Raw genomic sequence first — 13,209 nt, forward strand, 5'->3', positions numbered from 1 at the left:
ATACAAGTGATTTCATCATTATTTTACAAAAAATAATATTTTTAAATAAATTTATTTAGCCATGGCTACGACTACATCGTGAGACGAATACATAAATACATTAATGATACGTTTTCTTTTTTGATTATGATAATGCTACAAACATTTTGTTATCAAACGTTGGCCATACTTCAAACCACTTAAATCGTGCTTCAAACTGAATCAGAAAAAAATCTCTTATCAATTTTTCGACAACTGCTATTATCCCGTTAACAATATTTAAGTTTGACCACATTCAATGGCACAACAGACTACAGAGTATAGATATTTAAACCACAACTCCACAAGACAGTAATTAGTAATAACTTACAGTATAATGTCTATGATTTAAACGATTTTTAAATTTATTTACATTTTACATTATGTGTATATAAATAAGTATTTAGTAGTTATACATAATATTGTAACAATTTCTTTAAAATTATAATCGGTTATTCTCCAATCTCCATAAATGGAACCATTAGATCCCTATGATAATCCCATAAAATGTATTTTTGTTTGCCACTTTCATCACACCGCTGGACCAAAAATTTTGTGTCAGGTAAATATTAATTAATATTTTATTCATCTAGGGTAAAAAATGTCGTATAAATAATATTTCTAAATACCTTGGGCACTTATTTTTGTTAGAATTGTATTGGTAACAAGAACCTTATAGTATAATATGTGTATGTTCAGTTGGTTGTAGCAGAATGTGAAAATTTAGTTGATTACTATTTACTTGTAACAATTTTCATGAGTTAAAAACAATTCCTCATAAAATTATTTATTATTTAAATGTTGTGTCTGATAGGTGCCAAAGGATTTTATGAGCAAGGATACATTTGAGACAGTCAGTGTTTACATGATACCAAAAGGCCAACTTCAAAAATTTATAATTACCATGTAAGTAGTTAACTGAAATATATTTTAATTGTTTTTTAAAGTACCATGTCATAATGTTGCGTAAAAAATATTAAAATATAATACAATTTTAACTTACTAATATTCAATTGAGGGTTAGCATTATTGTTTTAATATGTGTGTTTTGTGGTGCTGAATGAAATTAAAACGGGCAGTTCAAATGTTTTGATTCACCCTTTCAAACAACTGTGTAACGGCCTTGACTAATTATTTTACCCACTCAATTTTTAAGGCAGTTCTATTGAACTACCTGAAGTACTTGTTTGGTGCCACTAAGTGTGTTGAATTGTTGCCATCCATCAATCTGGGTTTTTATTAATGCCTTAAACAAAGTTAAGAAGAAAGCTTAAATAGTTTCGAAATAATACAATATACTGCTTGCTTAGAACCAATAAAAAATACAACGATTCTAAAATTAACTGAAAAGAAATTGTGATGATTTTGAAAAAAGATCATTGACAATAATTATATACAAGGAATATTCCATCACTTTCAATATCAGTTATATAACAACATTTTTACTGCGACATTATGATGGTATACCATTTTTAAAACTAATTTTAAAGTATTTCTAATTTGAATACTTTGTTCTAGAACAACAAGGGACAACAAAATTTTGGGTTATCCAATACAAATTAATGACCAAAAATATCTTCGTAATGCATACTATTTTAATTTGTGCTTTGTTTGTGATCATAATTCTCATACATTACATTATGAACCCATTGTAAAAAAATTATCTTCTTTTTTGGTATGTGCCTTTATCTTTAGTTTTATTCAGGACTAGCAAATGAAAATAAGTCATATTAATTGCCCCCCCCCCCCAGCGATAGATAAATCACAATACCAGGTGATTCTTTTATCATTGAACACTATTTATTTGAAAAAGTATAAATTTTAAAATCTATTTTACATGATTTCTAGTTGTTAAAAAAACAACATTTTTAAAAAATATACAGTAGAACTTAGCATTATCTGAACCTCTATTATCTAAACAAATATCAAATGCAATATACGTATCCAAACATCAATAAGCGTTGTTGTACTTGCACACGTACTCATGTAGACATGTATAATAAATTAATGTATGTAATAATTCAATATTAATAATAATTTATTTTTTTTAATTTTTTATTTATTCTTCAAGAAGATAATGGGCACCACTGAACATGTTCGTATGGGGGCCCAATAATAATATATAAATATCAATATATCTAATAATATTATGTAATATGTATGTATTAACATATTAAATATATATATCTAGTCTCAGTATTCAAATTTTCGCGTTTCTGAACTTGGTGCAGTCCTAATTCGTTCGGATAATCAAGGTTTTACTGTATATATTTTTAAATATTTTTTATCCTTCACATTTTTTACTTTTTTGAATGACTACATACAGTTTTCATTTTATATTCCAAAGCAGAATATTTTTCTATGTATTTCTGTATTATCAAATTTAGAATGAGTAGTTTATGAGTTATAACTTATAGGTAAGTATTTAAAGTTTAGATGAGTGGAGTGTAACGCGGTTACCCCGCAAAATGTTGATCCACTACTCCGCTCATCTATATTTGCTTCCAACCCATAAACTACTCATTCTAAATTCAATTTTTATGTATTAAAATATTCAGAAAAATATTCTGCTTTCAAAGTTGTTATGAAAACTGTCCCTTAACTATAAATGCATTATTCATTTGTGCTGGTTCTTAATATAGAACTCATATTTTAATAAATACACAAAATACTAATTTTTACTATGTTCTGCAGTTAAACTTAGAAATAGAAGATAATTTTCTTTCTAAAAGTGACCAATCGGAAAAGACTCAAGAAGAATTATTATGTCTTATGAGTAAAGTAATGGATGATTTAAACCTGTACAAAAGATGTACATTGATAGGTAATACTATTTAGTATTTATACAATTTTTTAACTTTATTAAAATACTTATTTTTGGAAGTTTGTTTTTGTATTTTTTTCACTTCATAGATTTTACTAAATACTAAATAGGATTCATCATAGTATTAAGTGACATGGTTGGCAGGGTAGCCATAGATAAAATAAGTATTCAATTTAAGTTATATCGCAACAACTATTCAGGAGGGCCAGTATGCTGTAACCATACTGCTTCTTAGCAAATTTTTTATTCTTGCATTGATGAAAAACTACGTTCACATGTTGCTGAACTCCTGGTGTTAGCTAATGTAGCTTGATACAATTAGAATGCAAGATAAGAAAAAAACCTGATAGTACATTTTTAAAAGATAAAATTATATTTGTTAAAACTAGGCAGGATTTTTAAATTATAAAGACAAGGAACTTGGTATACTTAAATTAAAGTTGGGGGTGCTTCAGGGATCCTGCACTCCTGTAGTTGCACCATTGATCACTATGGGTACCCTACAAATGTTGTATAACTGGTATATTTTTTCCAAACATTAACGGTTAATTTAGAACCACTATAACAATTGTATTGTTCTACATTTTAATGCCTAGGTTAATATATACATATATATTCCCATAAAATCGTGGACACAAAAAAAAATGTTTACAGGCGACAGTGACCCTAATTACGCTTTGCACACTTATGGGATTAATCATATTAGCATTGATAAACGTATCTCTCATATTACTAATTATGATTTTTATAGCACGGCAGTCAATTATTTATTTAAATGTCATTGAAGTTTCATGTAATCCACCTACTCCATTGGATTTTGATGTTCCGTTACCAGTATCTGAAATAGATCTTTTAGATGAACAGTGGGATTTAACTACCAGACAAGTAAGTATATTCTTCAAATTGCAATGTGTTATATTGTTGTAAAAGTTATGTAATTAAATATTATAAGTCCCTGTGGTTTTCAGGTAGCTCCTTTTATTGATGGAGTAAATCATGTATGCAAAATTTCCGAACTTTCTAAATTGGATATTGAAGTGGTTGCTGCATGTATTCAAAATTTAGTGTAATATATTAAAATTATTTAATATTATTTGTAACACTTAACAATTATTCAGCTGTTCAGTTGACACAACGTATTAGAATATTTTGTTTTAATTTGTTATTTTTATTTTTTTAGTTATTGTAATGCTGTTTCATTAGTAGACCTATTTCGTTATAGTAACATGTATGTATGTACTACTAAAATTGGACAACTTGCAAGGAATAAAAGTCGTTATGATGAAGCAATTAGTGCTATATCACGACCTAGTTAGTTAATTTAAAAATTTTATTTGATATTAAATGTATGTTAATAACTATATTCTCTTGTAGGTGGACCAAAAGCCACATTCAAGGACATATTTACTGTGTTCTCTGCAATGAGACAAGGATCACGGTTTATTGATGTCTGTTTAAGGTTTAATCCAGTCTCAATAAATATTGATGAAAGAAATTTAGTACTCTATGGTCTTGCCAACGGCTACATTCGCCAGTTGAGAAAGGTAAATTACATATTTTATTTAATATTCTAACTCATAAGAAATACAATACTGAGAGATAGGTTGCGCCTGGGTTTGGAAGAATTAGCCGGTGTTTCGAAAACACCGTTACTAGGGGACACCGCATATTTCTTCCTTGTACCTCCAGCTGGGTGCCAAACGAGTCGCTCCCATCTGGTCATAATGAAACATGGCCGGTTTGGCGAACACTAAACACTCAGGACAGGAATTGGACGAACGAAAGACAATCTAATAAAATGGGGACTGCACAGACACGTTGTGCATATGTGGAGAAGAACAGACAATGCAACACATTATCACATGCACAGTTTGCTCCCAAACCTGCACCTCAGAAGACATTCACAAAGGCACAAGCCAAGGAATTAACGTAGCCCGCATCTGGGCAGAAATAATATAATCCACCAATAACGTTTATTATCTATTTTACCTTATTTATTAATATTGTGGAATGTTTATCTAAAAGTTAATTTTTTTTATTTATTTTATTTTACACTATACAACTTATATCATTATTATTATTACTGTTATACTATGCGCCTGACACGAATAAGAAATACAATAGAAGTCGCTTAAGGAAAACGTTAGGAAAATGGATAATTAATACAATCACGTTATTGAAACAATTAAAGCCAATTTCGACGACCACATCCGGTAATTTGGCATTACCCAATGTACCAACTAATTACAATGAACATTATCTTGTGTTGTTACGATCGATACCAAATTCCACTTATCCAATTATAATTTTGCTTATTTCATTGAAGCACACATAGAGCAGGGGAAACCTATTTAAGTGCGGCACAAACGTGGTTTTAAACTCATTGTGCCAGTATGAACAGAGGAAAACAATATCAATAAATATATATTTTACATAACATAATTATTTTTTTTCATTGGATCTACTTTTTTTAAAATCATAAATTTTTTTCATAATAAGTAAAACCAATCGCTTATTAGAAATAATAAATGAATTAACACACTTCACTTCGCTCCAAAAGTGTTCCTAATAAGCTGCTTCTATTGTACATTTTATCTTGAAACTAATTGTATGTTATGAGTTTGGTGGTAGGTATTTGTTATTTTACTAGATTGTCATATTTTTAAGGTTAATGATATATTATAAGAACATATCACCTTTTTTTTCTTTAAATAATCAATTTTTAACTAAGTATTAAAAACTGCCAATCTTGAAATATGTGCACAGAATTATTGTTCAGATGCAATGATTTTATCTTTTCAACAAATTTATTTTGTTTTAGTATCCTGTGGTATTAAAAGAAAAAGATGTTGAAAAAACATATATGGGGAGCTACTATAATGGCCTAAACTCACTCAATATAATTAGCTGTTTTACAAACTCAGATGTATATCATTTGGATGAAGAAATTGAAAGGGATATAAGAATAGTATCAGTATGGAAATAACTTAAAACTGTTATGTTAAAAATATGTTAAGTAAAAAAAAAGAATTTTCATTGTAAATAGAAATTAAATGTATATAATATTATTGTAAATTATTTATTATTGTTTGGTATACTCAAAAAAATATAAGAAAATTGAATTAATTTTTTTTTTGTTTACATTGATTAAACATATTTATTCAATAATGTATTGATGTCTACAACATACAAATATAATATAAAATATGGATTTGTTTATCAATTGGCAGTCATACAGTATAATAAATTCAATACCTAAAAAAATTCACTTAAAAATTGAAGATTATGTAGTAATTAAATGTATGAACATATTTAGTTATTTGAACTGTAAGCAGTACCAAAATTAAATTAAAATATATTTGTCATCTTGAAGATTGGACACCTATGATGTATCTCCGTAACAATTTTGATTTTAAACATTATATATTTAATATATATTATACATATATACACATGTAACACACATTATGAAAAAAAAATATTACAGCTTATCCATTTTTTTTTTTTGTTAACACATCAGATAAGGTCTTTGGATCCAAACATTAAATTTAGATTCTATTTTTTTAACACAATTAACTTCAAAAAAAGAGTGTAATCGTCAAATAAGACATCCAATATTATATATGAAAGAAAGTATAAAATACATACTACAAAATTACAAGTAAATGTAGAAAATTGGTTGTATATGAAATTTGTATTATATAAAATAATAAATAATAATCGATTATGGGCACTTGCGATCAATTTGACTTTTACCTCCTTCTTTGAATTCTTGATGACTAATCCACATTTGTTGAAAAGTTCCAATAGATGCTAATATTGAACCACCAATCCAAGCACCAAATCTCCTTTCAGTGGATCCATTGGGTGCTATCAATTTTAATCTCATGCTAGCTGGTATACGAGCTGAAAGATCCCGGTTTAATCTTTCGGGGAAACCCTTAGGATTTATAAATGCCAGTGATTAATTATGTTTTCCAATTTAACTCTCAATTCAATCAATAATTTACTTGTAAAAACGAATTTCCTCCAGTGACAATAACGTTATTGTATAAGGCTGGCCTTACATCCACATCACACATTCCAACACTTGTGGTAACAATATGACTCACGCCCAACATAGAACCACCCATACTAGCACTCGGATCAAATAAAGCTTCTGGTATTTTGAATCTTTCATTGCCAAATTCCTAAATATAAAATAATGCTGTATGAATTGTCAGTATAAACTAATTGTACTGCATTTTATTTTTATTTATTTTACAATACTCTGAACAAACATTGATTAACAATTATTGTTATCTTAGTTATAGTTTATAAATCTGACTTTTATGAGTACTGAGTACCTACACAAAAATATTGAGTTTTAAATCCAAACGTATACAACTTTAAGTTTGGCATAAATGCAGTTCAGCTCTCAAGCGTTTTAAGGATTTTTTTCTCCAAAATGCATGTTTTGCATGCTTAATTTGTAAGTTATGGTCAAAACATTTTTTTTTAATTTTTTAATTTCACGATGCAGATAGTACGGTGTGGTCACTTCCGATCTCTGATTAGGTATTGGCCACCAGGAGCGCTAAAAAGGCCGATTCTTTAAATAATTCTGTGTAGCGGTATACGCATTAAAACTTAGGAATGAATGTAGCTTATTTCCCAAGTAATTTTTTGGAATTTCTTTGAGTATTATTATGCTTAATGTGTGCTCAATGATCTACATCGTGAAATTAAGTAAATTAAAACAATTTTTTAAAAATCCCAAGGGTGGGGGGTAATTGTCATGTCACCTTTTCCATAAATCTGTACCTGTGTGTTGCCAGCCACTCCCGGTAAAAAGAATATTTAGAATATGGCTTATACTTTTTGTTTTCAGCTCAATTAAAAATTTAAAATATTTGTGTTTAAAGAGGACACCACACACATGCTTTTTAAAATGTTTAATATAGGTAATTACTCTACTAATAACTCATAAATTATTACTTGATTGTAGCCATTAGGAAACTCAAAATGAGAAGTCGGAAGAGCTGAAATTATTCTCTCATCATATGGACCTTCAGATACTTGCAATATAGAATGCTTTAAGTCTTGAATAACTGCTTTGCACATATAATTATGCCACGAAGTTGTTACTTCCGGGAGTGTATGTTTCTTTGTCCATACTGGCTTGTCTTTTTCTTTAACCTGTTCTTTCTGTGCAACCATATAATGTGGAACTACTTCAATTTCATTATCCTGTAAAAGAGGAAATCAAAAAATAAATTAAAAATATGAAACAAATGCTGTCATATTATAATATACTAACTTTTAGGAACTGTCTACATTGCATACTAATGAAGTCTCCACCTAAAGGTGATTTGACAATAGCACTAGGTATAACATAACCATCATGTACAGGGATGGCAGAAGTATGTGTTGCTCCGCTGTCTACCACAATACCAGTAGAACGACCACAAGAGAATGCAGCTAATACAGCATTTTTTCCAAGAAAAGTGGCTGGCACATTATACTTTTCAAACATTAATTCTACCAATTTCTCTCTTTTAGATCTAATATTCAATGGTGACTCGGTAAATAATACCGGATGATATTGTGATTCTGTTTGTAAGCATTTTGAGTAAGAGTAATCCAATATTTTCTCAAATAAATCCCAATCGTCGATCATGCCGTCTTTCATATAGCTTACAACTTCCATACCTAAAAACATAATACTTTATTAAGAAATACAATTACTTAATATATCATAAGTATTTATATCAATGCACTATCAAGTACCTTTCCGAGGGACACACAATGAGTTAACGTCGATGAAATGTTTGGTGTTTTCGTTGATGCGATTGCTTTGTTTAGCACCAGGTTCTAACATACTAGTGTCTGCTGTACCATCACTCGAGACACCGACCACTGCTGGTATTTCTGCTTTTGGTGTGTCTTCTTGGGCATAACCGATTCGAAATGATTGCGACCCCAAGTCGAACACCAAAGCCCCAATTTCGTCTCCACCATATAGCATGCCGCTATTCATGTTTAATGAATGTTGTACTACAGCAAATTTTAATAATTAATGATTTTTACTTGAATATTACACTGAGTCTGGACTAAGTTAATGAAGTCTCATACCGCGTTGAGAACTAAGGCGAATAAAGCAAAATACTAAATACCCCGCTAAATACCTATATCAGTACATAATGTTACTATGATGATCAATGATGTAAATATGTGATAGATTAGTATATAGAACTACAAAAGCCAGTTGTAGTTACTAGTTTGTTGTGGGAGACAGATAATACGAGACGCCGGTTTTTGTTTATACTTTGCAGTGCAACCAAATATAAAGCGTGAGATGGAATCGATTTGAGCGCTAGAATCCACTGCCCCTTCTAGTTTATAATATTTCAAATAGTTTTTTTTTTAAATGTTTTGGCGGGATTCTATGTATATGGACACGGACTAGATACTAGACAGTATAATTTATATACATATCATGTAAATATGTTTATGATAGACAAGGGACTTACCCATAGGCGCAAATTGACCAACTTTTTTGTGGAGACTCAAGCCCCCCTCCCCATAGACCATATTGCTTAGTATCAGAGAATATAAAATTAGTACAAATTACTAGATTTTGAAATGGGGGGGGGGGACTTAACCGAAATTTGGGGGGGACTAAGTCCCTCCCTATTTGCGCAAATGGACATAACCATGACTAAATATACAATACATTTAGGCATTTAGCCAGGGACATAACATATTAACCCTAGATCACACGTATTTAAAATATTCATGAAAATACACGCACACCGTTTTTTAACTAAACAGTATGGCGAAAATCATAGTCAACTAGCAATATCACTAGTCACAATGAAAATATAAGTATCAATTTCGCTTATCAAGCAAGCAGCAATTATTAGAAACAATTTGAAAATAACCCACAATTGATTTTTTACGATCATGCAGTCTTTTTGACCGTATATTAATAGGTAATGAACTTAGAACACTTATATATTACTGACATCATATCGTATTAAGTGTTAAGAGTTGTATCTAAGTTTAGTTTATCACCTAATTAGAAGGTACCTAGCCACCTAGATTGGATTATGTTAATATTTTGTATTTTTGAAACAATGAACAAAAATCTAAAAGCACAGTCTTTTGACCGTGAAACGTGTGCTCTAGGGTTAACATGTTTATTGAGGACATAACACCATAACTACATGAGGTTGATCAAATAATATTTAGAAATAATTATAAATGTGATGTAGCAACGCAATTGATTAGTTTTACATGTCACAATAGACAAAAAAAAAGCAGAAGTGAAAAATTGACTACAAAAATACTCAATATTCCAAAATAGAAGTTATAACAAGTTAACCTTTAAGAGCAATAACATCATAGTGTAATAATTATCAATCATCCTTCAATAGAATAAATAACTATGGCAGATTATAAAAATAACCTTGTATTCATTTTTTAAATAAAAATTCTTTTTCAGACTTGTCAATTTTACAATTATTTCATTGGTGATCAGTTTCTTATGAATTATTGTTACCTTCAATGGAGTAATGGGTCACAATAATGTTCATAGTAACTTGCTGATCCAATCCAACTAAATAAATATCAAAATCGTAATTGTTTATTTACAGGAATATTTTATAGTTAATTGACGTTTTTTAATAATAAATAAATAGTAACAATTTATTCTAGTAATTTTGTTCATGTTTACAAAAAAATTTCCAAATTCAATTTATATGGCCCATTCAGTAAATATTGCAAACAATATTATTAGACATCATAAAATAATGATGCTAATGGGTAACGTATAATAAATGCAAATAAACTGCAAACAAACTGAAAAAAAAAAAAATGTAACAAATGTGTACTTATAGTATTGTTATAATCAAAACTCACTTGAACGATTAACAATGTTATAGTCAATGTTTTCTCATTAGTTGGTCCCATTTTAAGTAGACATAGATTAATAAGTGTTAGATTGTTACATTTAATAATTCCATCAGCTTTCTCTTCAATATTAATAATATTAAAAATTGAAAATACTTTCAAACACATTTTTCCAATTGGTGAAATATTATTATTATTGCACTCAGCATAACTTGGCGATAGTGTTCCATATTTGTCCAATCTACAAGTCCAAAATTTTTATTTGTTTTATTAATTAATGCCTAATGGCCAATGGGTGTATTGTACAGAGTGCGGCAAAAAGAACTCCCTGATTGAAAAGGTTTATCAATATCATTGTTAATATTTATCAGATACAGTTCGTTCAGCATTTTATGGGAAATGTTTTCTAGCCAAATTGTTTCTTTCCATGGCCACATTGGCCAGATTTAAACCAATGTTATTTTTTTCTTAAAAAGGCTATCTTAAGACTTCAAGTGTACTGAAGTCTCAAGGAGATAATAACCCAGGAAGTCAATGCCATCTCATCCGAAATAACGCGTAGAACCATAGACAACCACCAAGAGACTGCGTGGTCCACCAATAATTGTTATAAAATGGCATTAATTAATGTTGTAATTTATAAAATTTATTTTTAGATATTTAATTTGGTTTGATTTATATTAGCTTCACAAATCACAGATTTTTTTTGTCACAAGCTGTATTATTAATATTTATTTCATACCTTGGAATACGATGCCTTGGGCAGTTTATGAAATGGAATAACTGGGGAATTGAGTACAAAAAATTGAATATTTGTGGTAGGAAAAACAATAACATAGTTTTGCTAAAATGACCAAGAATCCCAACTACTGCAAAAGTCATACCAGCGAAATAACAATAAGTATCACCAACAAACACCTCGGAAGGATACCTGAAACATAAATACATTTTTGATTATGGCTACTAACAGAAATATTTATAACAGCTAATTGTTTACTTGCCAGTTATATTTTAATAAGGCAAAAGTAACAGATATAAACGGTATAATAAAATGCAATGAAAATAAATGTGCTTGACCACAATCCCCAGATAGTTCAATTAAATTAAAAATTACAATAGATATTGCAATAATGAGACTCTGTCCAGTTTCCAAACCATTTATTCCGGCTAATATATTAATAGCATTTGTACAAAATACAGCTAGCATACCCATGTACACATAGTAGAGTAAACCTGTAGAATTCATAAAATAAAACATTGAAATAAGTAAGTAACAACCAACATAAATACATACAAATTAAAATGTAAGACTTACCTAAGTTCACAGATACTCCAAAAATATCTCTGAAAGGTTTAGGTACAATAATTGTTGTAGAGTTGAAATTTATGTAATAAACAACAAGTAAAGGTAAAGAAGCAATAGTTGGTAATAATAGTTTATGTCGCCATCGTAAGTTCAGAACATCATCTGCAAATCCCAATAGAAGCATACAGCAAATTGACAACAAAGCAGCTAGCATTTCTACAAACTGAAAAAAAATAATAAAACAACTGATTTCTTGTATTATTGAAAAAATATTTCTGGGTATCATTTAAATATTTTAGTTAATAAGTAATTAAGATACATATTAACTCTTGTCTTACCTATGATAATTGTTTAAATAAACCCTAAAATATTGAAATATATTTTTTTAAATACCAAAATGTTCAAGACCAAACTGTTTTTATTTAAATGTCTAATATCAGAATATTTTATTTAAAATAAAGAATGGAAAAATTACTTCACTGTGTGGAAATAGAGTTGTATCATTTTGTAACATGTGCCGCCCAAATATAACAGGTATCAATACAAAGATTGTGATCAGAAATGTACATCCTGTCACTACTCCAAAAGCTTCAGGTCTAAATCAAAATAATATCAGGTTATTGAAGTATTATTAATCATACAGATATTAAATGTATAAATATTAAATATAAATAAAAATAGTTTTTAATAATAATGAATTAAAATCAAGTAAAAATATTAAATAAGTATTACAAATAATATGTTATTTTGAACTTACATTTTATTCTCAGATTTTTTATTTAAATCTTTTCCGTATAAATTAGCACCAATAAACATAGATTTTAAATGTGGTATAATGTTATAAGTAAAAAAAAAGGCAAATACGCTAAGTATAATATTAATAGAAATTATATAAAGAGTTTCCATGATTTAAATGTAAATTTTAATAGTATTATGACTAAATACATTCACTTAACATTATCCAAGAAATAAAAATACACGTCATATGACATGTTACGTGTAAATTATAAAATTAATAAATAATCTAATTTAAAATAGACTGTGATTATTGTTTATGATAATTCTTTAAATAAAAATATTTATTATTCAAAATCTTAATATCATATTTACTTAAATAAAATAAGTAATAAAAATTAAAGACTAGATAGTAGATACCCGGGTGCCCGTG

The 13,209-nt window shown here is 28.8% G+C and overlaps 3 protein-coding genes across 3 annotated transcripts; 1 reads left to right on the forward strand and 2 right to left on the reverse strand.

Annotated features, from left to right (window-relative positions):
• Positions 1-205: 205 nt before the first annotated feature.
• LOC132942102 (GATOR1 complex protein NPRL2) lies at positions 206-5,970 on the forward strand. The gene is made up of 9 exons (XM_061010412.1): positions 206-580; positions 833-924; positions 1,537-1,693; positions 2,713-2,842; positions 3,594-3,727; positions 3,811-3,908; positions 4,023-4,153; positions 4,217-4,386; positions 5,664-5,970. The coding sequence occupies exons 1-9, from the start codon at positions 491-493 to the stop codon at positions 5,826-5,828; spliced, it is 1,167 nt and encodes a 388-aa protein (XP_060866395.1). The 5' UTR covers positions 206-490; the 3' UTR covers positions 5,829-5,970.
• A 209-nt stretch (positions 5,971-6,179) lies between these two features.
• On the reverse strand, positions 6,180-9,957 carry LOC132942100 (actin-like protein 6B). Its single transcript, XM_061010410.1, has 6 exons — positions 8,957-9,957; positions 8,612-8,878; positions 8,142-8,533; positions 7,820-8,071; positions 6,853-7,032; positions 6,180-6,782 (listed from the first exon to the last, which is right to left on the reverse strand). The coding sequence occupies exons 2-6, from the start codon at positions 8,859-8,861 to the stop codon at positions 6,567-6,569; spliced, it is 1,290 nt and encodes a 429-aa protein (XP_060866393.1). The 5' UTR covers positions 8,862-8,878; positions 8,957-9,957; the 3' UTR covers positions 6,180-6,566.
• Positions 9,958-10,517: 560 nt separating this feature from the next.
• On the reverse strand, positions 10,518-13,181 carry LOC132942101 (UDP-N-acetylglucosamine--dolichyl-phosphate N-acetylglucosaminephosphotransferase). Its single transcript, XM_061010411.1, has 7 exons — positions 12,799-13,181; positions 12,517-12,637; positions 12,051-12,264; positions 11,737-11,968; positions 11,478-11,666; positions 10,745-10,976; positions 10,518-10,684 (listed from the first exon to the last, which is right to left on the reverse strand). The coding sequence occupies exons 1-7, from the start codon at positions 12,945-12,947 to the stop codon at positions 10,619-10,621; spliced, it is 1,203 nt and encodes a 400-aa protein (XP_060866394.1). The 5' UTR covers positions 12,948-13,181; the 3' UTR covers positions 10,518-10,618.
• Positions 13,182-13,209: the final 28 nt, after the last annotated feature.

The sequence above is a fragment of the Metopolophium dirhodum genome, chromosome 3 (assembly GCF_019925205.1).
Source record: "Metopolophium dirhodum isolate CAU chromosome 3, ASM1992520v1, whole genome shotgun sequence".
Lineage (NCBI taxonomy): Eukaryota > Metazoa > Arthropoda > Insecta > Hemiptera > Aphididae > Metopolophium > Metopolophium dirhodum.